Here is a 21399-nt window from a genome sequence, read left to right as displayed (position 1 = left end):
GGCTTCCCCGGCGCAGCCCCGGCCGCGGGACCCGCCGCTCTAGCCAGCATAAAGGGCGCGGCGCTCCCATAGCGGCCCGGCCCGGCCCATCGGCGCTCCGTTGCCTGGCGGTGTTGTCAAGCGCGGGGCATGGCGGCGGCCGGGGCGGGGGATGAGGCGGCCGGAGCCGGTAAGGGCAGCCCCGGGCGGGTGCCGGGGGCCGCGATGTTGGGGGCTGCGGGTCCCGAAAAGCGCTGTGGGCGCTCGGAGGGGTGCGGGGGGCTCGGCGCTGTGGAGGCGGCGGCGCCCCCTCCTCTCGGGGCCGGCTCGGCCGCTCCGGTGCCCCCGCTGCCAGGCGGCCCCCGAGGGCCCCGCGGGCTGGAGGCGGCCGGGACAGCGCGGGGCGAGGGGGGCGCCGCGGGCACCGCTTCCCGCCCTGAGGAGCGCCGCTGGCTCGGGGCAGGACGGGCACTGTCCATCGTGCTGGAGGGTCCCGCAGCCTTGTAGAGCCTTTATAGGCCAGGGTTTGAATGATATAGGGCCCGTTTTCCCTAGAGGGGAGGGCTGAGGAGTCTTGGGGACAGCGCCACTTCTGAGGGTGTAGCTCCTTGGTTCCTGCCAAACGAGAAATAAGCGATTTTGAAATGTTTTCCTGGGTCCTGAAAGCCTATTAGGAAAATCTCGTATAGATCTCATTATATCAATGAGTCTTTATAGAATGGAATCATATTAATTTGGTAGAGTTCCACGTGTATATATAATTCATGCTGTATACTGAACTGCCATGCTTAAGCAAGCAAGCTAAAGCTTGTTGCAAGGAGAAGAACATTCGATATTGAAAGAAGGACCTGTGTTTCTCTGAGTCTTGAATGTGCTCATAAAGGATACCCCAGACAGGGAGATAATGCCAGCACCCCAGGTCGTTTAACACCTGTGTGAAAACCTTCCTTTGTCAGCATCATGGAGAAGTGGTTACAGCAAGTCTGACTGCAGGGATGTGCAGTTCAATAGCAAAGCAGGTGGATGGTGTTGCCATAGAAATACAGGTTCTTTGCAAATAGTTGTGTGTGTTAAGTAGCAGTTGGATCATGTTATACTTGAATGTTGGAAATCTATGAGAACTGTGTGTAAAGCCACATTCTGAGTGCCCCAGTTTGAATGGGACACCTCGTGCATAAATAAAAGGATTACTCTTGCAATTCTGTACTGTGGGTCCTTGCCTCTCTCCTAGGTTGGAGGGGCCAGTTGTGGATTTTTGTAACAAACCCTTGGATAAATGAGCAGATACAAAGTTTGTCTGGTCAATTAAAGTGATCAAGCAGTTGTAGGAGTGACTGCTTGAGTGAGAGACAAGTGATACTTTCTCCCTGAATGTGCATAGACAGGAGTGTGATGATTGCTGGCTCTGCCTTGCTGCTCTCCAAAGCTCTTGGGGCAACTGTGGATTTAAAAAAAAATGGGAATATAATAAATGTCATCAGACATCTTCTTTAGAAATGCATGTTCTCTAGCTGACAAAATAGTACACAAAAAATGTTTGTCTCTATCCGTAGTGTAACTAAACCCTAAAAACTATAAACTGTACTATTAATATGAGAGTCATATTCGAGTGAGAACACTATTTGGGATATGTTGCTGAAAAAGGAAGCATTGTTTACTGAACAGATATTAAGAGAACACGAAGCACTACAGTGATGTTTGTACATCAAATACACAGCAGAGGCTCAATGTATGAAAATTATTACAACTCTCAGGTGTCACTTTGGGTACCCAGTGATTCAGGCTCCCTGTAGATGGCAAATGTTTGCCTTTTAACTTTATGTAGTGACCCTTTTGGCATAGGACATTTGAATTTTGTGTTGTATTAAGTAAATGGTGTGCTAGCCCATTTAGTTTGTTCTTCCCAGTGCCCCAGTACTGTAGTGTGGCTGCATGAGTGGCTTCTTAGTTTAGATAGAATACTTACACATAGTTAGTTGTCAAGCTGCTCAAAACTTAAATTCTCTGAAGAATTTTTAAATTTAGGTTCTTTTGAAATTTGGGGTTTTGAGGATCGCACCTTTAAATTTAGCTACCAGAATTTTGCTGCATCTCACTTCAAAGGATTTTTGTGACTTTCCCAGAATTCTGCCAGAGTTCCTAAGTGGGACAGTGTCTGGTATATGTGTATCTTTCAGTAAATGGATCAGTTACTCTTAAAGTGTAAGCTGAAGTCATTTGCTTCAGTTTTACATGGAAAAGAAAGTTAATCTGTTTTTCCAAATTATCTGCATCAATTATAAAACAAATCTTTTTATTTTGCGTTGCTTTTCCAGAACATGTTCTCACATATAAACTTTATGGTGCTTTTTTTGTTGTTTTTTTCTCCTTTTTATTCTAAGGCTTGATAGTCAACTGCTCAGGTCAAGGATTGCAAAAGCTGGGTCCAACCTTGCCCTGTGATGCTGATACTCAGACTCTGATTCTGGACAAAAATCAGATAATTAAATTGGAACACTTGGAAAAATGCAGGAATCTGATGCAGGTCAGTATTGCTTGATTTGAAATTGTTATCAAATAATGGTGCTATGATGCATCTTCTGCCTTCAGGCACTATTATGTTATTGAAGTAAGCTAGAAGTTACTGTCTTCACAGGAAAATAAATGATGGCTGGCTGAAGTAGAAAGCTTTGCCATCAGTGGAGGTCTGCAGTTGATAGTGGAGGGGGCTGTAACTAAAAATGAGCTAAGTAAATCCTAATGGGGGAGGGACATGATAAGAACACTTAGAAAAGTCACTGATAACTCAAATTTTGATACTTCTTAGCTTTTGAGTACATGGGCTTTGTAACATTAAAAATAATTTTGTATTATCACTGAAAGTCCTTCTGGATAGACTCGAGGCTGCCTGATAACTTTTACAGGCCAGCTACACTGAGTTGGCAGAGGTGGGGTTTGTTGCTACAACAAACCTTCACCACGCTGCCAGCTTGGTGATCTTGTTACTGAAGTGTGTGTCTAGTCAGGATTTACCCTTTAAAAACTTTGTGGTTTACAGTCCTCTTAGCACAGGACCTGTCTGAGAATTGTGTGAAATACATTTTGTCCTCTGCCATATTGACAGTAAGTACAATTTTACACCAGGAATGGGGCAACAATTTGCACAATGAATTGGCAGTTCTGCTATTACAACCTTATTTTCATATGACACAATTCCTCGTTCTTTTTCCTTTATTTAGCTGTTGCTAGGAGAATTTCCTCTTAAGTTTGTGGAGTGAGCTGTGAGGACTCATGTTCTTTGATCAATTTATTTCCTGGCTCTTGCAGGTTTTTTGTCTGTGTCATTTACTTGAAATGAAATATGTAGACTGAACAAGTATCTGTTGGAGTAGATTTTTAACTACTAGAAGTAAGACCTTACTCTGTCTGCTAGTTAAAACTGTTTATTTTGTGTGTCCATCTGCAGCTCTCTGTGGCCAACAACCGGCTGGTGCGAATGATGGGTGTGGCAAAACTGACCAAGCTCAGAGTGCTCAACTTGCCTCATAATAGTATTGGGTATGTGGAAGGGCTGAAGGATTTGGTGCACCTGGAATGGCTGAATTTGGCAGGAAATAACATTAAGGTAAAGTATTCACTCTGTTGCATTTACCAGAATCTTTTGTTGTAGAAATTTGGAACATGCTGCAAAGAAATCTGAGTATGTTTTGATTGGAACAATGTTACTATTTTGTGTCTACTGGCTTATGAAATAGAAGATGGCAGCTTTCGGAGTTGTCTAGGAAAAAATGAAAGGTTTCATATCAAAATGAAATGCAAGTAAGGAAGTAGTCTCCAAAATTATTATCTTTAAAATACAATTGTATTAAAATATGGTGTTTATTTTGGGTTACTTAGCTACTGGTTTTTTATCCTTCAAAAGAATTTATAGTTATTGATACCTGGTTTTATTTAGTAGCTAAAAAAGGGTTACTGTGAGTAACTGATTTCTTTATTTTTGTAGGCCATCGAACAAGTCAATTCCTGTCTGTGTCTTCAGCATCTTGATCTGTCAGACAATAACATAGCTCAGTTAGGTGATCTCTCCAAGCTTACCTCACTGAAGGTAGGTGTTCTATCTCTGTTTTTAATGCATTCTGTACAGAAAGAAATCTGCTTTGAAAATTGCTGCCTTTAGACATTCACTCTTTGAACACTAGCTCTTAGAGCATTTTAATTCATTAAATGTAATTTCTAGAGAGAAGTGTGTAAATGTTCTCTTCCTTGTTTTGAAGTTGCAGGAGCTGAGGCAGTGATTTTTCTATAGCCACTCTAATGATTTTGATAAAGATATGATGGTGATGATATCTTCTTCATAACTCTTTGTTGTCTTATCCTATCACGAATCAAAAACATACTTCTAACTCTTCCAACATGCATGCTGTAGAGAAAAATGTTTCCAAATACTTTTTTTGGTAACTGTGACCAGAAAGTCTTACTTATCCTTCTTTTGCAATGTGTTTCAGGTGATGCCTGGAAAAGCAATCTGTGGGTTCTGATCAAGCATTCATTTCATCGTGTGTTCATCATGTGTTTTTATTTTATAGACTCTGTTGCTGCATGGAAATATTATAACTTCACTTCGCCCTGCCCCTGCTTGCCTACCTCAGAGTTTGACTGTTTTTTCTTTGGCAGAAAATGAAATCAGAGACTTAAATGAGGTAAGATATAGAAGATAGATCACCTTGTCTTTAGGTAAACTGAAAGAAGGAAGTGGAACAATTTTTTTGAGATTGTAACTGAGAATGGGCTCTCTTTGAAACAACCCAACTTATAATATTTTAATTGTTTATATGTAATAACCATATTTGCATTAGCTGCACGAGCTAGTGGTGTCTTCTAAAATTTAGTCTGGAAAGAAATTTGCCTTTTTCTGTTATGTTTTTTTTATTCAAGGATGTTGAATGAAACACTTTTAGGCCCAACCTTTTCTAATTGTCTGAAAGTTGAAAGCTGAGCTGACTAAATGCTGCAGAGAGCTCCTGCAGCTGCTGGGATTAGAACAGAGGTTTGAATTGCACTTGTTGCCACTGACCTATTTTTCAAACTGTGTAAGAGAAACAAATAATCTGCCTGTGACTTTTGTCTTTATTGTTTTGTTTGTTTGATTTATTATAAGTAGCAGCCAAAACTCTTGGTTGGGATTTCATGTTGGAATAAAATGTTTTGGTAATAATTTCTCTTCAAAACAGGGCAGGGTTTCTCCAGCTTTTTGGCTTGCCTATTTTTTTTTCTTTGTTTGTTTTCAAAATCCAATAGCTGTTGTAGTAAACTGGACTCATACTACATCTTTCTATACATAAAGCCCCATTCCCAAATTTTAAGAGAAGGTAATACTTTCCAAGGACTAATAGCATTTACAGAAGAATCATTGGGAAATTGCAGTGTTCAAAAATCAAATGTGATTTTTGATTTATTTGTCATTCAGTTGTTTTACACAAGTTGTCCAGCTGTAGTTAGGAGAAATGTGGAATGTGTTTCTCAGTTAACAAATGTATTTTGTTTTCTCAAGGTTTCTTTCCTGGCCTCTCTTCACCACTTGGAGCAGCTGTCAATTATGAACAATCCTTGTGTGATGGCCACACCTTCTGTCCCTGGCTTTGACTACAGGCCTTATATTGTCAGCTGGTGTCTGAACCTTAAAGTTCTTGATGGATATGTGATCTCTCAGAAGGAAAGGTGACATAATAATATTATTAAATCTCTAAAATTAATATGTGAAGTTTGGCTAAGCTAAAATTGCTTTAGCTAAATTTTTCATCTGTTACACTGGAATTATTATTTAGTTAGCTTAGACAGAAGTATGAAGTTAAGCTTTTGTTTTGTTGCTCAAATCACAGAAGCACTTCTACAAAGCAAAACTGTGGTAGCAGTTCATCAGAGTCTGGTACCCCTTCTTTGCGGCCTCTTTGACTTTGCAGAATGTGACAATCAGCAGGAGTTAAAGCTTTTGTCTTGGGGAAGCTCAAACTTGCCCTTATATAAGCATGATTTGTGTGTGCATTTCTACATTTGGCTTTTTTTTGTTATCAATTAGTTAAATATTATTTTGCTCAAATCACTTTTTTCTGTATCACTGTGCTCATTATGTCACTATGATATCTGCATGACAAAGTTCTTGACATCAGAACAGTCCAAGCATAAATATTATCCAGTATAAGCACATTCCAGTCCAGGACACTCACATATCCTAGGACATTAATGTCCTTTTTACCCTGTTACTAAAATTAAAAGGTGCCTTTCTTTTGGTCAGAGGTGAACCAATTCTATTTCTGTTTCACCATAATCTGCTATGACTTTCCAGGAAAGTTGCCTGTTGGAATTCTAGACTTCTTTTTCATGAGATGTTCTGTATTATCTATATTATTACATGTAGGTGTATTATATTAAAGAATCTCAGGCAGAAATTAATTTTTAAAACAGACTTGTTGAATACTTTTTAGGAATATGTGCTCTCTGTGTCTGTTTTACATGTTTTTGTGAACTTCTGTTTCTGTGGAAGCTTTGCTGATAAGTTCATTGAGACAGATGTGTTTTCAGTGCCCAAAGATAACACACAAAGCAGAGATGCACAGTTTTGGACAAGTGGGTTTTTTCTTTTTTGTTTCATCGATGCTTAAGTGAATTAGTACATTATTCATTGTTCTGATAATGACATTGCCAGTTTCCCTGGCTGTTGGGAAGGATGAAAGTTTGACAAGAAAGTCTCACAGATATGTGTGCTTGGCAGAAAGATTTTTGAATGTGGAATCTGAAGAAGGAATAGAAATGAAAGCAAGTTTTGATATAGAAGAAGAGAATTGCTGAGCCAGTCTTACAGGCTCTTACCTGGGCATTGCATATGTTCCAAATCTTGCTTAGATTTGTTGATTAGCTCTTTGGTACTCACTAGAAGAACTGTAGTGAAAACAGAGTTACTGTTTCTATGCTGTTTATTAAAGATGCCATTTATTAAACCATTTTCCCCCTTCCTAACAGCTTGAAAGCAGAATGGCTCTACAGTCAAGGGAAGGGAAGGTCATTTCGACCTGGGCAGCATGTTCAGCTAGTTCAGTACTTGGCTAATGTTTGTCCTCTCACATCTGTATATGGACTCCAGACTGAAGAGGATGCCAAACTGGAAAAAATACTGAGTAAGCAAAGGTGAGAATTTAGTTTCTTTCTTAGAGAATGTAATGGAGAACATAATTATGTATCTGATGTGTTAGATGTGGTAAGATTTCATTTTAAGTATTTCAAAGTAGCAGTGAGGGCTGGAGATGCAAAGTGCCACGAAAGTACAGGATGTGTCCTAGATGGGATTGAGAGGCAGGGCAGCAGCAGCAGGAGTGTTTTTGTGCTTTCTGGGCCAACTAGGGGAAAATTCCTTTGTATTTTTCAGCCTGTGCTTTGTAGGACACTGAAAGTAATTCGTGTTAGAACTGTGATTTTTCTTTCTATTGCCACACAAAAAAATGATGAAAACTTCAAAAAGGAGCTTAGCTTTTGTTCTAATTGTAAATGAGGACTGTTGTGGTACACTGGTGTGTTAGCCACTTTTTTATTGTTGAGATGTTCTTTCTTGGTTTTAAAGTTAGTTGTCCTTTGGGGGGCACTGTTCCCAATGATGCATTTGTCCATCTGTATCTGGCATCTGAGGTCTGTCAGCAGAGGAGAGCCTCTGGCTCTACCAGCAGTAGCTGTGTTGCTAAGGTCTGTGCAAATAGATGAGTAGAGTTATCATGGTGTGTTTCTTGTCCATGTGAAGGTGAGCTAATTGTGGTTAGAAGCCAGAAAACAAAGCAATACAGGTTATTCTGTTCCCCAGGACCTATTGACAAACTTTTTCTTGCAGATAGAGCAGAAAATTCAGCTGCCAGGAGCAGGCTACCTAAGTGGCATAGTGTGGTTAAAAGGCTGAGCAACAAAAGTGTTGTTGTTAGCAGAAGGATATCTCAGAAGAAGGACTAGAAACTTGGAAGCATCTAGGAGTTACTGCCCACTTTGCAAGTGTAGATTGATCTCCAGGAGGAAATGATGGAAATGTTTTAGCTGTTTCTGAGGAGAAGGTGCAGTCAAGGCATCTTGACCTTGGAATCTCTAGCTAAGTGCTCTAGCATTCACATCTTTCTAGGGAAAATCCAGGAAGTTGTTCTGTTGAATAGAACTCTTCAAAAATTAAAAAAAAGCCCTCAACAGCCAAGCCAAAAAAGCCCTAGTAGAAAAAGCAATCCCCCCAAACCTTCACCTGTATTATATATACACATGCATATATGGTTTATAGGACAGTTTGACTTTGTCCTCTGTCTCCTGAGCTTCTAATTTAGCTGGGCTGAGACAACCTGTGTGTTCTCTGAGTTTGTAAAGGATGATGGTTTTTTTTGTGGCAATATTTGTTGATTTGTACTAGGATGTTGGGCTGTTAGTAACAGGAGCACCTTGATTCACTTACTTTGAAATGTAAAAGATACTCCCACGATTCCTCAAACTCCTCTATACCTACACATATAATGTATTCCACTTTACAAACTAAAAATATTTTCATACCTTCTTCATATGTAGACATACCTCATGGTTTTCAGTTTATAGTCAGAACTGCATGTTGGGCTTTTTTTTCATTTTTATTTGGTAGATTTTTTGGGATTTTTTTGTTTGTTTGGTGGGGTTTCTTTTGTTTGTTTTTTTTTTTTTTAACATGTAATGAAGAAAGAGGGGCTGGAGGAAGGGGAGCAGGAAAAGACTGCAATTTCCTCCTTTGTGAGTGTCTTGTGTATATAGGAGTCTGCATAACAAGCCTCTCCTTTAGAATGTTTTGATCACTTGTTTCTTTTGAAATAGCTCATAGTTTCTTTTAGATGTTTTCTGTACAAAAGAAAGTTTAAATAAAGCACAAAATCTGTTGTTGGCACTCTGTGTTTAGACTCCACCAGAGGCAGTTGATGCATGAAAACCAAAATGAGGAACCACGGACATTTGCTGCTCCCAGCAAGGCAGTGCCAGTTGCTCATGAACACAGTGCCCAGGCCCAGCCATCACAGATGGTTCTTGAAAAGGGTAAGTGGCTTGTCTACTCCTGTGATCTAACCTGTGGAAATAAATATTTTTCTTTTGAACATAGGTAACTTTGTGGAAGGAATTTCAGAACAAGACCCTGTTATTGTTTTATTTTATTGATCTTCTATTTTCTCAACTGAAGTTGTAGATTGTTTCAAAAAAAAATTCCAGTCCATGCTTGTTTGTGTCTGGCTGTTAGGTTAAAAACCCAATCCGACAAAATGAGAGCTACTACTTTGACTTTGGCATTTTGTACCAGCTTATTCTCTAAGGAAGTGCAGTTTGTGCAATTTCTTGCACCCAGTGTTTGGATGTTACTGTGGTAAATATTGTCCTGATACAGAAATAATGCTCATTGTTACTAACATGTTAGATCATCTTACCCACCAGGTGCTAACTGTCAAAACCAAATTGGGAATCCCTATGAATTAAACAAACTATTCATATTACTCAAATACTCTATAATGTGCCTTTCTGCCTATCTAGAACCTGTCATCCAGAGGAATTCTTGGGTTGGACCAAGTGCAAGCAATGATCATTCCTATGCAGTAAAGAACACTTTTCTTCATGAAAGAAGCTTTTCCAAGGAGCTACACCTCGAAGATGTACAGACAGATGAAGACAAACTAAACAGCAGCCTTTTATCCTCAGAGTCTACTTTCATGCCAGTTGCTTCAGGATTGTCTCCAGTGTCTCCTGCTTCAGACCTGAAGCTACATGGAATGAATGTGAGCCTAGAAGATGATGATGATGCAGTGATTGAAGGTGTGAGAGATATTAATAGAAGGGAAACAACTAAAAAGCAGGAAGCTGTGTCTGTTACAGGAGAGCACCCTAATAGAGCAGCAGGAAGTGTGGAAACCCAAGAGAATATCAAAGAAATCCAGCAGGTGGCTGCTCCTGAGCTGGTGACAGCTGGCCTGGCTGCAAGGACTGGCCACTGTTTAGGGGCTGCTGAAGGCCAAGTTCGGCACAGTCACCCCAGCACCTCGCTAGGTGCTGAGTCAGGAGTAAAAACTCTTGGTCCTGAGCAGGTGACAGAAGAAAGGTCTGCTTCACTGGCTGGGCAAGGTGCAGCACCAGCTGATGGAGGTGCAGCTGAGCTGCAAAGGATGAGTGAGGCAGCTACCAAGCTCCAGGCTTCCTGGAGAGGATTTTATACCAGGAACCACCATCCTCAAGCCAAGGAAGTGCGGAATGAAATTCGCCTACACAGAATGCAGCAGCACATCATTTATTTAACAGCTGAAATAGAAAAGTAAGTTGAGGTCATGCTGTGTATTTGCAAGTCTGTCTGAATAGAGCTACCATTCCAGAGTATTTCAGATCAGATATAGATGATATAACTACTCACAGTAGAACCTAGCATCAGAAACATAAAAGTGATTACATTACAGGATCACTTCCTGTAAGGTAAGCACAGTTTTGCACATGGCTATTCATACTCTCCGAGTGCCTTCTATAAGTGGATTGGGTTAGAACACATTTTTCTATTTCTATTTTAGCAGGACTTGCATATTTCAAAATAGAAATTGCTGAGTGGGATTTTTTAAATTTGTCTCCTCACAATTAGTCTATAAATGAAGTGTCCATATTGGGACCCGTTATTCTGTTGCTGGTAAAAGCAAGAATTTCCTCTACCTTGTGTGATACAATTTTAAAATGTGACTGTGTTTGGTTCTGTTTTAATTTTTGATCCTGTGAATTCATGTTTGGAGAAATCATGGTCAAAGTTCCTCAATTTGTAAGCCAAAAATTCTAGATTTAGTTAATATCTTTCTGGATCAGCCTGGATCAGTCAGTCTGACAGGCTCTTTTTCTTCACTCTCACAAGTGACAAAAGCTGTATAAATTGAGTGCTCAGTGAACCTCTAGAAACTCCCAATGCTTACACATCATACTCCATCCATACATCAGTGGGACAGCATAATTTGAAATGAAGAAGTACTGTTTGGTGTGTGGGGGGCTGATAGTTGTGCAGGAAAAAATAAGAGCTGGAGTTCAGTTTACAAAAAGACACATTATTGCCAAGCCAACAAATGTGCTGCAGTAAAAGGAAGCAGAATTTAAATGTAACTGAAAAAGAAACTTCAAGTCAGCAGCTGGGTATTTATGGCAAGCCAGACTGCAGTAATTTCTTAATGTTAGGCTGTGTTGTATCTTTCAAAAGTGCTGTTATATAAGTAGGCATTTTTATGTGTTCTTGTTGCTCTTGTTACTCAAATGTTGCTTATTTAAGCTGCATAAATTTTGGATGTGTGTTCTTGCAGACTGAGAAAAGAAAGAGAGGAAGATAAAATGCAAAGGCTTGTACAGGAGGAAGCTATCAAATTTCTTTGGAACCAGGTAAGTAATTTTAGTCCTTTTGTTTTTCTGCTTAAATGTGAATTTGGAATTCAAATTTGAATCTGCCTGTGTGTGAACTCACATTATTTCTTACTGTAGATTCTGAAGACATAGTCAATATGGTTCAGTTTTTCCAATGATTTGAGTGGTTTAATAGACTCTTACTGCTGTGTTGTCTGCTATACTGATACTGTGGGGGGAAATAACCCTCAGAACATTAGTGCAAGCACACTGGTTTTACTGCTAAAGACTAAATAGTGGCCTGGTGTGAGAAGGAAGGCAAAATGCAAGAAAAGCTAAATAAACATAAGCAAGACTGTGAAGAATTATGTGTCTGGTAAATGCCCATGGCAAATGAAATGGTATCAAACTGTGTTGCTTGTGAGCAGCTCAAAAGTTGTTAATACAACTTTTAGGAAGAAAAGTTGTTAATACATCTTTTAATAAGCTTTTCTTCCAACAATAAGGTTGTTTTCTTAAAAATGGATAAATCCTTTCTGGTTTTAAGAACAGATTGCTTTTTCTTCAGGTACTTGAATTGGGAGCTTTTGTGCTCTGTTAGTGTTTGGCATGTAGGTTTAAAAGCTATGATTTCACAGTAAGAAGAATAAGATTTCCCTAATGATACAGGAAACCTTTTGTTTGTCACTTGGTCTTGGATTTTATACAGAGCTTGGTTGCTGAATGCAATAAATCCACTAGAAATCAAAATATGTTTATCTGCATTTCATAATAAATTTTTCTCTATACAGGTTAAATCCCTTCAACAGTGGCAGCTTTCAGTGATGCAGAATTTAGGTGGTGCTGGGATCCCTTCAGCCAATACTTTATGTTTATCCAAACCACCTCTTCAGTCATCCACAAGGGAGCAAGAAACCCCATCAGCTGTTAGTTCTGCTTTGTTAGCTCCAGCTAGTGAGGATGATCTCCAGGAAAAGTCTTCGTTGCAGTTCCCAGATTCTGGCTTTCATTCTGCAGCTGATCAGGCTCGTGCCAGTGAACTATGCAGCTCTGCAAAGAGCTCAGCTGAAGGAAGTGAGAGCTCCCTTTCCATGGAAACCATCAAACAATATGGCAATTGTGTTTCAGCATGTTGCTCAGATGGAGAGGGTGGGCAAAGTAAAGAGAGCTCTAGTAATGGGCAGGACAACGGACTGATAGAACAGTATTTAAAATCTGTTCAGCAGCTGGAAGAGGCTGATGAAGACACAGATTGCAATGAGGAAATGGAGGGCAGCTGTCTACAAGTGTCTGTGTCAGCAGAAAGCCAAGATTCTTCCTCTGACACTGTCTCTGTAGAGCTCCCTCAAGACACATCCTCCCCAGTCCAAGGTGAAATCTGTCAGATACCACCAGGAAGCTACAAACTGACTTCAGGAATAGTAGAAGGGAAGCAAACAGACTGTGATTCTTCGTTCCAGATGCTGCATGTTGGGATAGCTGTATAATAGGATGGTTTCCACAAAGGACTAGGGATTCCATTTCACTTTCTCTTTCTTCTTCCTGTTTATACAAAACTTACTTTTCATGTGTGCTGTTTCAGATTCTGATTCATGTTATGAATTTATGTTGTAATTACTATTTTATTGATGTTGCTGAGGATTCATACTAACTATGCTAACCTGATATCAGCAAAGTTCTCAGTGACAATCATTATGCACTTTATTTTCAAACATAAAACTGGTATCCTAATAACTGGCCTCCATTAAATTAATTCTGAAGATTGGTGGGTGGATGGTGGTGGTGGTAGTGTTTGCTGTGAATTCACTTTGGTGAATGTGTTAGTAAGTATTTGTTTGTTTTTTTCCTGCAAAGAAAGATTAAATTCTTATTTTGCAAAGAGAAGAAAACAATATGGGAAGAAATTGAGTCAATACAGGCAGTATATCCTGTCATAGGTGGGATACAGCCCCCTGAGTAAGATGAAAAGTTGCTTTTCAGATTTCTTTTGATTTAAACAAGAGTAACTTGGTCAGGGTATCAAAGATGCATTCCAGAAAACCAGTGTCCGAGTCAGTGACTTTTTTGTAAATAACTTGAAGCTGCTGGCAAGAAATTAGATCATTTACATAAACACTGAAACAAGGAATTTCAGGAGAGTAACCTCAGGGAGCTTCAAACAAGCTTTGACCTTTGTTTGCCCTGGGGTTGAATTTCCCTGTCTTCTCAGGTAAGACTCAAAATGGAACCAGTAGCAGCCAGGACTAAGGAAGAATTTCAGAAGAGCATGTGATTTGGGAACATCATTTCCAGGGCTGCCCTGCTGGGTTGCAGCAGCAGACTTGGTGGTGTGTTTTGCTCCACTAGGATGCTAATGTCTGTGTGGGATTTGGATTTCAGTGGCTTTCAGGACATCAGTGAGTTTGATGGATCACAACTACTTTTATCTACAGGTATAAATACTAAAAGCAAATGCCATGACTTAACTATTTCCTGATATCTCTGTTGGGTTTTTGATTGGGCTTTTTCCCCCTGTATGTCCACTAGTTGGCATTTTCATTAAATGTGGATAAAAAGTTGTATTTCTTCCCTGTTAGCAAATATGCTGAGATACCTAGGCTATGCTTTCCACTTAAACACTGGGAAAGCAGCGGGGTTTGTATCTCAGCCAGCCATTGCTATGTTGGGTTTTTTCCATTAAAAAATGGAAAACTACCAGGTATCTTAGTATACATCAACAGTGACAAGGGAAATCTGTTTTGCCATGTGATTTGTGATGGACAATAGTGAAATAAAAGTTGATGTTGTGATTTACAGGGATCAGTTGCATTTTGCAACACGTACTGAAAGCCCAGTGTTGCAGTAGTTTGCTGATGTTTATTTCTCAGTTACAAAGACATATGCTTTTGTAATTCTCTGGATCCACAGGTTAACTTCTGATGCTATGGTGTCCCTAAAACCAACTAGCACTCTTTTAAAAGGACTCTTATGGCCACGTTACCATGTAAAATAATTTAGTTTTTGTGAAAGCTTTGGTTGCATGTCTGCTTTTGGTTCCAAGCTGAAATTTGCCACTACTCAGGAGTTTGGTATGAGGCCAGTATCTGCTTGAGGCATCAAAATATCCTTTATTTAGAACATAAATGGTGTTTTGGACTTGTACCAGCCATCTTCCCAGTGGTGAAGTTCACCTTGGAAGAATAAAGCTTGCCTCTGTGTATACAGTAGCCATCATCTCTTTTTCTCCCACCCCACAAAAGTTCTAGGGCACCAACTTCTCCAAAGAGCTGTCTCTGCAGTCAGGCTGACCTTTGACTGTGCCTTGCATATGTGGGAGCATTAAAGAAAACCCAGAAGAGCAGAGGTGGTAGGTCCTTAGTGTGCTGTCCTTCTAGCTGAATGTAGTCACAGCACATTGGTAGCATCACCATATTCATAATTAGATCTTGGAGCACAGTTGTGCTTGGGTATTGAAAGTGGTACAGGTGCATTAATGTGTCACAGTGCCTGCTTACCTGGGCAAAGCAGGGTGGAGTCCATGGGATCATAGCCTTGTCCTCTGAAGGTGCTGAACTTGGCTTTAAATCTGCCTTGCCTGGGGATCTGCAGTTCATAGGACTTAGCTCTTTGAGTGTCAGTATGTTATATAAAACCCCCAAATGTCAAATTGCAGATTGAGAGAGGGAATTATTTCAGTGTTTGAAGCAGTTCTGGATCTTGCACTCTGGAGGCAGTGGCCAGGTGTAAGTTCTCTTCCATGGCAGAGTGTTTTATTGCCAGACCTGGAAGGAACTAGATCACTGCCTGGATAGCAATGTTTCCCTTACTGGAGACTCTGAGGGAGCATATGTATTTGGCTGTTTTGGATTGTCACTTTTGCTGTGCACTTAGAGGTGAAACAACTTTAATTTTGGAGTTGTCACAGGGGGAAAACGTGGTGCAAGTAAATTTTTTATGGAAGCCCTAGATGTTTCTTGATATTTCCTTTTCTTGTTAGAACTTGCAAGCACAAAGACAAGACAACTTGCTTTAACTAGTGCTGAGGGCAGCTGTTGTCCTTATTAATGTGTAACCTGTATATACAAAAATGGTTTTATGCAGGTACAGCAAAGCATGTACCGACAAATATTCAGCTTTATCTTACTTTTACTTGGGAAACAGTGAAATACTAGAAAGTTTTTCTCTAATGTTCTGAAAAGTATCTTGCATGTGTAGAAGATGAGTTGCCTAAATACAGAGAAATCAAAGAATGGTGAAGTTTTTGGATTAGTTTTTACAGGGTTAAATGTAATTAGTTTGTATATACAGAAAATATTTTCATCCTGACCATTAAAATACATACAGGGAAAGACATAATGAGGGATACAGTGGAAAAATAAGGAGTAAAACTGAATGTATACTTAAATTGTCTTCTTTCAGCCCTGTTTTGAACTCTCAAAAAATCATGATGTGGAAGTATCATAGTTTAATATATGGCTTAGCGTTTACTCATCTTTGTTTAAGTAAGTTTCCTTAATCTAGGTGTGCAATATTCTTTTAGCTGGATAGGGATGCAGTTTTCCTTTGGAGGTGATGGAAATTTCATAAAGAAATTGGAAGGCCTAAAATAGATCTGAAACTTTGCTGTGTTAATATTGTATTCTTTCCTTTTGAAAGGCTTCATGATCAGCAGAAGAATGTACTTTGTAGAAGAAAAGCTTATCTCTTGTGTTTTGTCCTGGGCTCATCCTCCAGTGTTAGTGGGAGAGATCCCTTGGTTATTTGCCAGGTGATGTTGCCAGCTCTGCTGTGAGTACAGTTGAAATGCTTCTTTAATTTGCTTCAGGAAAATCAGATAAATATATCTTAGGCTATTTAAACTGCACCACACAAGTAGTTTTGCCCCAAATGAGGTAGCTGGCACATGAAGGCCTGTTTTTAGCTAGTCTGTGGTAGAAATTACTTTTTCCTCTTTTTCTGAAGGCTGGGACAAGTACTTCTATATACCATAATGCAAGAAGGCATTAAGACTGCAAATTTTATTTTGCTGCTTCTAAACCACAAATGTCCTTCAGCAAATACTTGAGAAAATCCTTGCTAAACTAAATTGCAGAAGCCTAACAGTTGTTGATAGTTAAGTTTCTTAAACAACCATAGATTCCACTATTTGCATGCAGCAGTTTAAATAATGCACTTAGCAGCCAGTCTCTATATTAAAAAGTTGGTTTTTTTCTGAATAATGTTTGTATTTGAGCTTGCAAACTGTTCCTGCTTTTTTTTTTAATGATTTTTGTATATATTGTCTGAAGAATTCCAATTTTTGTTTCTACTTGTAGCAGGTTATCTGATGAACAAAAATGGAATATATGTTCCTTTGAGATTACCTGGGTAATTTTTACTGCACTTGGTGTTCTCGTGTGTCTCACATAGATACACTTTTTCCTGAGAGGATAAAATTGTAGCAGTTAGGGGAAACTGACTAAATGACAAAAAAAGTAAAAACCGGTCAGTTCCCTGCTCGTGGAAAAGACACTTTCCTGCTTTTTTCCTCTCCTCTTGTATTAAGTTTCCCCCCTTCCCCCTTGAGGACGTGCCACCCTAATGAGTATGCATCAAGTATTCATAAAGTCTTTCAAAATGTCTTCTTTTAATAGTTACACTTCTTTTTTTCCCAGATTAGCTTTCTAGGACAAGTTACTGAGAAACACTTGCTTTCTATATGCCTACCAAAAAGTTGGTCTGTCTATTTTTAAATGTTTTCTTTGTCAGTAATGGAAAAAGCACAGGATCCCTTTCTTGCAAGAACATAAACCAGTATTTATCAGGAAAGGTGCTTTATCTCTGGGAAAGTGCCATGCCAAATTTTATTGTGCAAGACCTCTCAGTAAGAATCTTTTTTTCTGGCTTCATTACGTTTATAAGTATATGGGCCAAATTTATTTGTAGCATAATTCTACTGAATTAATTTTTTTGAGACTTCACAGTGGTATTCTACCTCTAAACTAGAAATTGAGAAGAAAAGAACAATTGGGTATTGGTTTGTCTCTCTATTTCTTGCTGTTTTCTGTGAAGAATGGTGGGTGGTTAAATTGGTACAGTTCATATATTTTCTATAAGTGTTTACAATTTGCATTTATTGTTTCTTAAGTATTTTGTTTGTATTGCTGAGTTTTGAATTTTAAATAAATGATTTGTACATTTATTGAAAATTTTAAGGTGTACCTTATATTGACTTTTATGACTATAGTAATAATCTTACAATTGAAGAGCTCTCCTGGACATGGGAAGCTCAGGAATAGAAAGCGAGTGATGGCAAGATAAGCATTGGCATTTTTTTCCTCGGCACAGCTGAGACATCTGATGGCCACTGCTCCATGCCTAGGACAGTAAGAGTGTAGTAGGGTACGTGAAATGAGTTCACCAACGACTCTGAAATTGGTCTTTGTGATTTGCAGCCCTTTGTTTCCAGTGCTGGCCCTCTTTTGTGCTCTTAATTACTTGCTGTGTTTGAATTCAAAGATGTGGCAGTGTTCTGTACAGAGTTTTCTAGAGAGAGAATTCAGAAGCACAATAGCAATGTGTGGTGTTGCCTCTCTTGGTTTGGTCAGACAGCTGCTCTTGTCTTAAACAAATGAAGGCTAATTAAACATCTTTTAGGCTTTAACAAAAAGAAACAGTTGAAGAGTTCAGATATACATGAAAGTCATGTTTTACTGCAACACAATTCTCTCAAAGGTAAAAAAAAATACAACAATAACAAAACTGAAACAACATAACTAACTTTGTTTTCACTCAACTTGTAACATGTGGTTTGTAGACTTTTTAAACTCTTTACTATGTGTTTCTACTTCATGACACCAAAGATTTTTTATTTTTTTTTAAGTGGGACTCTTCTATATTTACTGTTAAGGTGGTGAGGCACTGGAACAGGTAGCCCAGAGAAATGAATACCCCACCCCTGGAAGTGTTCAAGGCCAGGTTGGATGGGGCACTGAGCAATCTGGTCTGGTTTCTGCCATGGGCAGGAATGCCCCTGCCTGTGGTAAGGGAATGGGAATCAGGTGATCTTTAAGTTCCCTTCCACCTCATTCTAGGACTCTATTTGAAAAACAAGAATAGGCATAGCTAAAGTAACTCCACTTCAGGTATGAAAAAAGAAGAGCAGTGTCCTTTTCTTTTAAAGGCCTTAAAGCTGTACTAGTAAGTTTTAAATGCTGTGTGTTGTAGGGATAGTCACCATAGCACTTCAGGGACTCAGGTTGAAGTTCACTCTTGTCTCTGGCTTTTATTTATATTTGTAATAAGATCAGACCTTAAAATCTTTGGCTAGATTTGGAAAATAAAGGGATGACTAGTGGATGGGCCCATTTTGATCAAATGGAAATAGTCACTTTTCATTTTATGGGCTGAAATCCTTATCTATGCTGAGACCACCCAGCCCACTCATTGGTGGGGTGGTGTGAGAGGCAGGAAAGCCCTTGGCTCTGTAAGCACTGCTCAGCAGTAGCTAAAACTGCCCCATATTATCACAGTTTCCAGCACAGTCAAACACAGACCTACTGTAGCCACTGTGAAGAAAATTACCTCTATTCCACCCACAACCAGTGTAGCTGCTCCTTCTGATGTGTGCAAGATGATATTCACCAAGGGAAGGAATATCAGAAAATTGTGCTCAGGATGCCCAAACCAAACAAGTTGCCTCTGACTTTTAAGATGATTTAAACTGTGAAAATTGAGAAGCTTGTGATCATAAAGAATGCTCTGGAAAATGTAAAATCTGGCACATTGTTGGACTGAAAGCCATAAACCATTAGAGAAGCCTAACAATTCTCAGACAATGTACTGAGCAGTCTAGCAGTCAGGGATGTTTGCTTAGCCTTGTGCTAAACTAACTGCATTCAAGCAGCAGCCTTTGGGAAATCTCTTCCTATCCATTGTTACACCAGCTGAAGTTATCCAGTCCCCTGAGCATTAGCAGCATGTGTTCTGGTGTGGGAAGTGCATGGAAAATGTGCTGAGCAGCTCACTGCTGCTTATGCCTTAGAGCCTGTGGGACCTGGGGAGAAACAGGAGACACTGAGGAACTCCACAACCAGGATTCACTTTTCTTCTTTCCATCAGTAGTTCCTACAGCCCCTTCAACCTGAAGTTTTGGGCAAATGCCTGTGGTATTGGAGCCCATGTTTTCCAGACTGGCTCTCCAGCTGTCTTGTACTGTTGAGCTCTCCAGGGCAGAGATGCACTTGTCCTCTCCTCATTGCAGCTTGCTCATTCCCAGGCTCAGTAGCTTGACAGCAGCTTGGCTTTCCTGTTGGTCTCTGATTCTTTGGCTTTACTCACAGATAGGGAAATTGTTAAACACATGAACTAGGTTTTATTTTACTAGTAGGACAGACAAGCTGCTCATATTCCTAGCTGCCTGATGCTGTCCTTCCTTTGGTGTAGCAATGTTAGTGTTAAACTGGCAGGAGCTATTCTGGGCAGCCCCTGGCTGAGATGGCTGTGGCCATGTCCATTTTCTGGTGGAGAAGAAGAAAAAAAGACCAGGAAGAGGTTCTCTTAGTCCCAAAGGTAAGCAGAGCCACCTGGAAGAAATGGAAACCTGTGTTCCTTCCTGCCTGTCCCTGGAGTGGGAATGCAGCACAGCTGCTTGGGGCAGGTTCATGGAAAGGCTGATGCCTCTAGGAAAGCTTCTCTGTAACCTTTTGGAAAAGGACTTGAGGAAGCTGTAGGATGATTCTTCTAACAAAAGTGTTATCCCTTTAAAGCATTAGATGATGTGAAAACCATCTGATGGCACCAGCTCAGCAAAGGAGCTTTTCCAACAGTTAAATTTCAGTTCTGCCTGAAACCAGGGGCCATGCTGAACTTGTGTGCAAGGTGAGAGTGAAACTTGCTGTTCTAAGGACTGCAGAAGTACAAGACCTGGAAGGTTGTGGAAGGGAAAAAATATTGGAGAAGAGATACAAGGGTAATATAGCAAAAGGAGACAGATCAAAGGTGTCTTTGGAAAGGGAATAGTGTGGGTTGTGTTCTTTGCAGACTGTCCACTGCATTGTTTGTTAAATCTCACCATACTTCAGCACAAAAGTGTGTTTTAATTTGCCTCAGGGAGCAACTCAAAACATTCCTCAACATTTGGCTATAATCAAGAATGGATTCAGTAGTCCCATATATATTATCAAAAATACTGTGTTTTATTGACTGTTTTTCGTAGATAAGAGAGAAAAGGGCAATGGGGCCAAGGGCCCAGCATAACTTCATCTTACTGCGTATAATTCTGGAAAAAAATAAGGAAATCTGATTATTTTTTATTATCCAGTTTTCTGTGCTCAAATCAGAATAACTGGCAAGCGTTTCTGATGTGATAAACAAGGAGGGATGTAAGGTGAGCAACAGCTGCTTAAGCTGTATTTCTTTTGGCACTAATGACATTTAGATGTTGCATGGTGATGAGGTGGAACAGACCTCACTAATGCCATTGACTCTCAAATAACCCAAACTGCCTTTTACATGGGACTTTTTGTAGAGCATGGGGGCAAACACAGAGTAATTGGTTTCTGGTCTCTGTGCAAAAGAACTTCCCATGTTAGAGATTAGAAAGGCATATTTAATTCATTATTAGGCCTTCATCAAGACTAACTATAATGATAACTGAAGAATTTATGGAGAGAAATAGTGTGGGGGATCACTTCCCATCTCTGAGGGGAGGTGAAATGTAAAGTGTGGCAAAAGCTAGCATAGCAGTACCTATTTCCTCAGATGTGACAGGTTTTCTCATCGTTGTCACCTTCCATACCTTCACCCCCAACATCACTCCAGATATATTAAGAGATGGATAATGCTTGGCATTTAGCACACAAGTTTTGCCACTTTGAGCTGCAGAGTTTGTAAGGGAATTTGATGCGCTGCAAGGCTCATGAAGGAAGAGTGAAGAGAAATGAGACTCCTATAGAACTGATAGACTTTGTGTATCGAGAGGGAAAAAAAAATCAGTACCAATTATCTTTCAAAATACTGTCTTTTTAATGTGTTCTGCTTGTACAGCCAGATGGCTTTCAATTCTTGACCTACAGTGTATAATAGAAATAAAAGCTGGTGCCT

The 21399-nt window shown here is 39.7% G+C and overlaps 1 protein-coding gene across 1 annotated transcript; it reads left to right on the top strand.

Annotated features, from left to right (window-relative positions):
* The first annotated feature begins 6 nt into the window (after positions 1–6).
* On the top strand, positions 7–17488 carry CEP97 (centrosomal protein 97). The gene is made up of 11 exons (XM_058018882.1): positions 7–169; positions 2361–2503; positions 3425–3583; positions 3962–4063; positions 4545–4658; positions 5510–5676; positions 6976–7140; positions 8897–9030; positions 9517–10288; positions 11301–11376; positions 12129–17488. The coding sequence occupies exons 1-11, from the start codon at positions 130–132 to the stop codon at positions 12822–12824; spliced, it is 2568 nt and encodes an 855-aa protein (XP_057874865.1). The 5' UTR covers positions 7–129; the 3' UTR covers positions 12825–17488.
* The last annotated feature ends 3911 nt before the right edge of the window (positions 17489–21399 follow it).

Source organism: Melospiza georgiana, chromosome 2 (assembly GCF_028018845.1).
Source record: "Melospiza georgiana isolate bMelGeo1 chromosome 2, bMelGeo1.pri, whole genome shotgun sequence".
In the NCBI taxonomy this organism is placed as follows: domain Eukaryota; kingdom Metazoa; phylum Chordata; class Aves; order Passeriformes; family Passerellidae; genus Melospiza; species Melospiza georgiana.
This window is presented reverse-complemented; position numbering and strand designations above follow the sequence as displayed.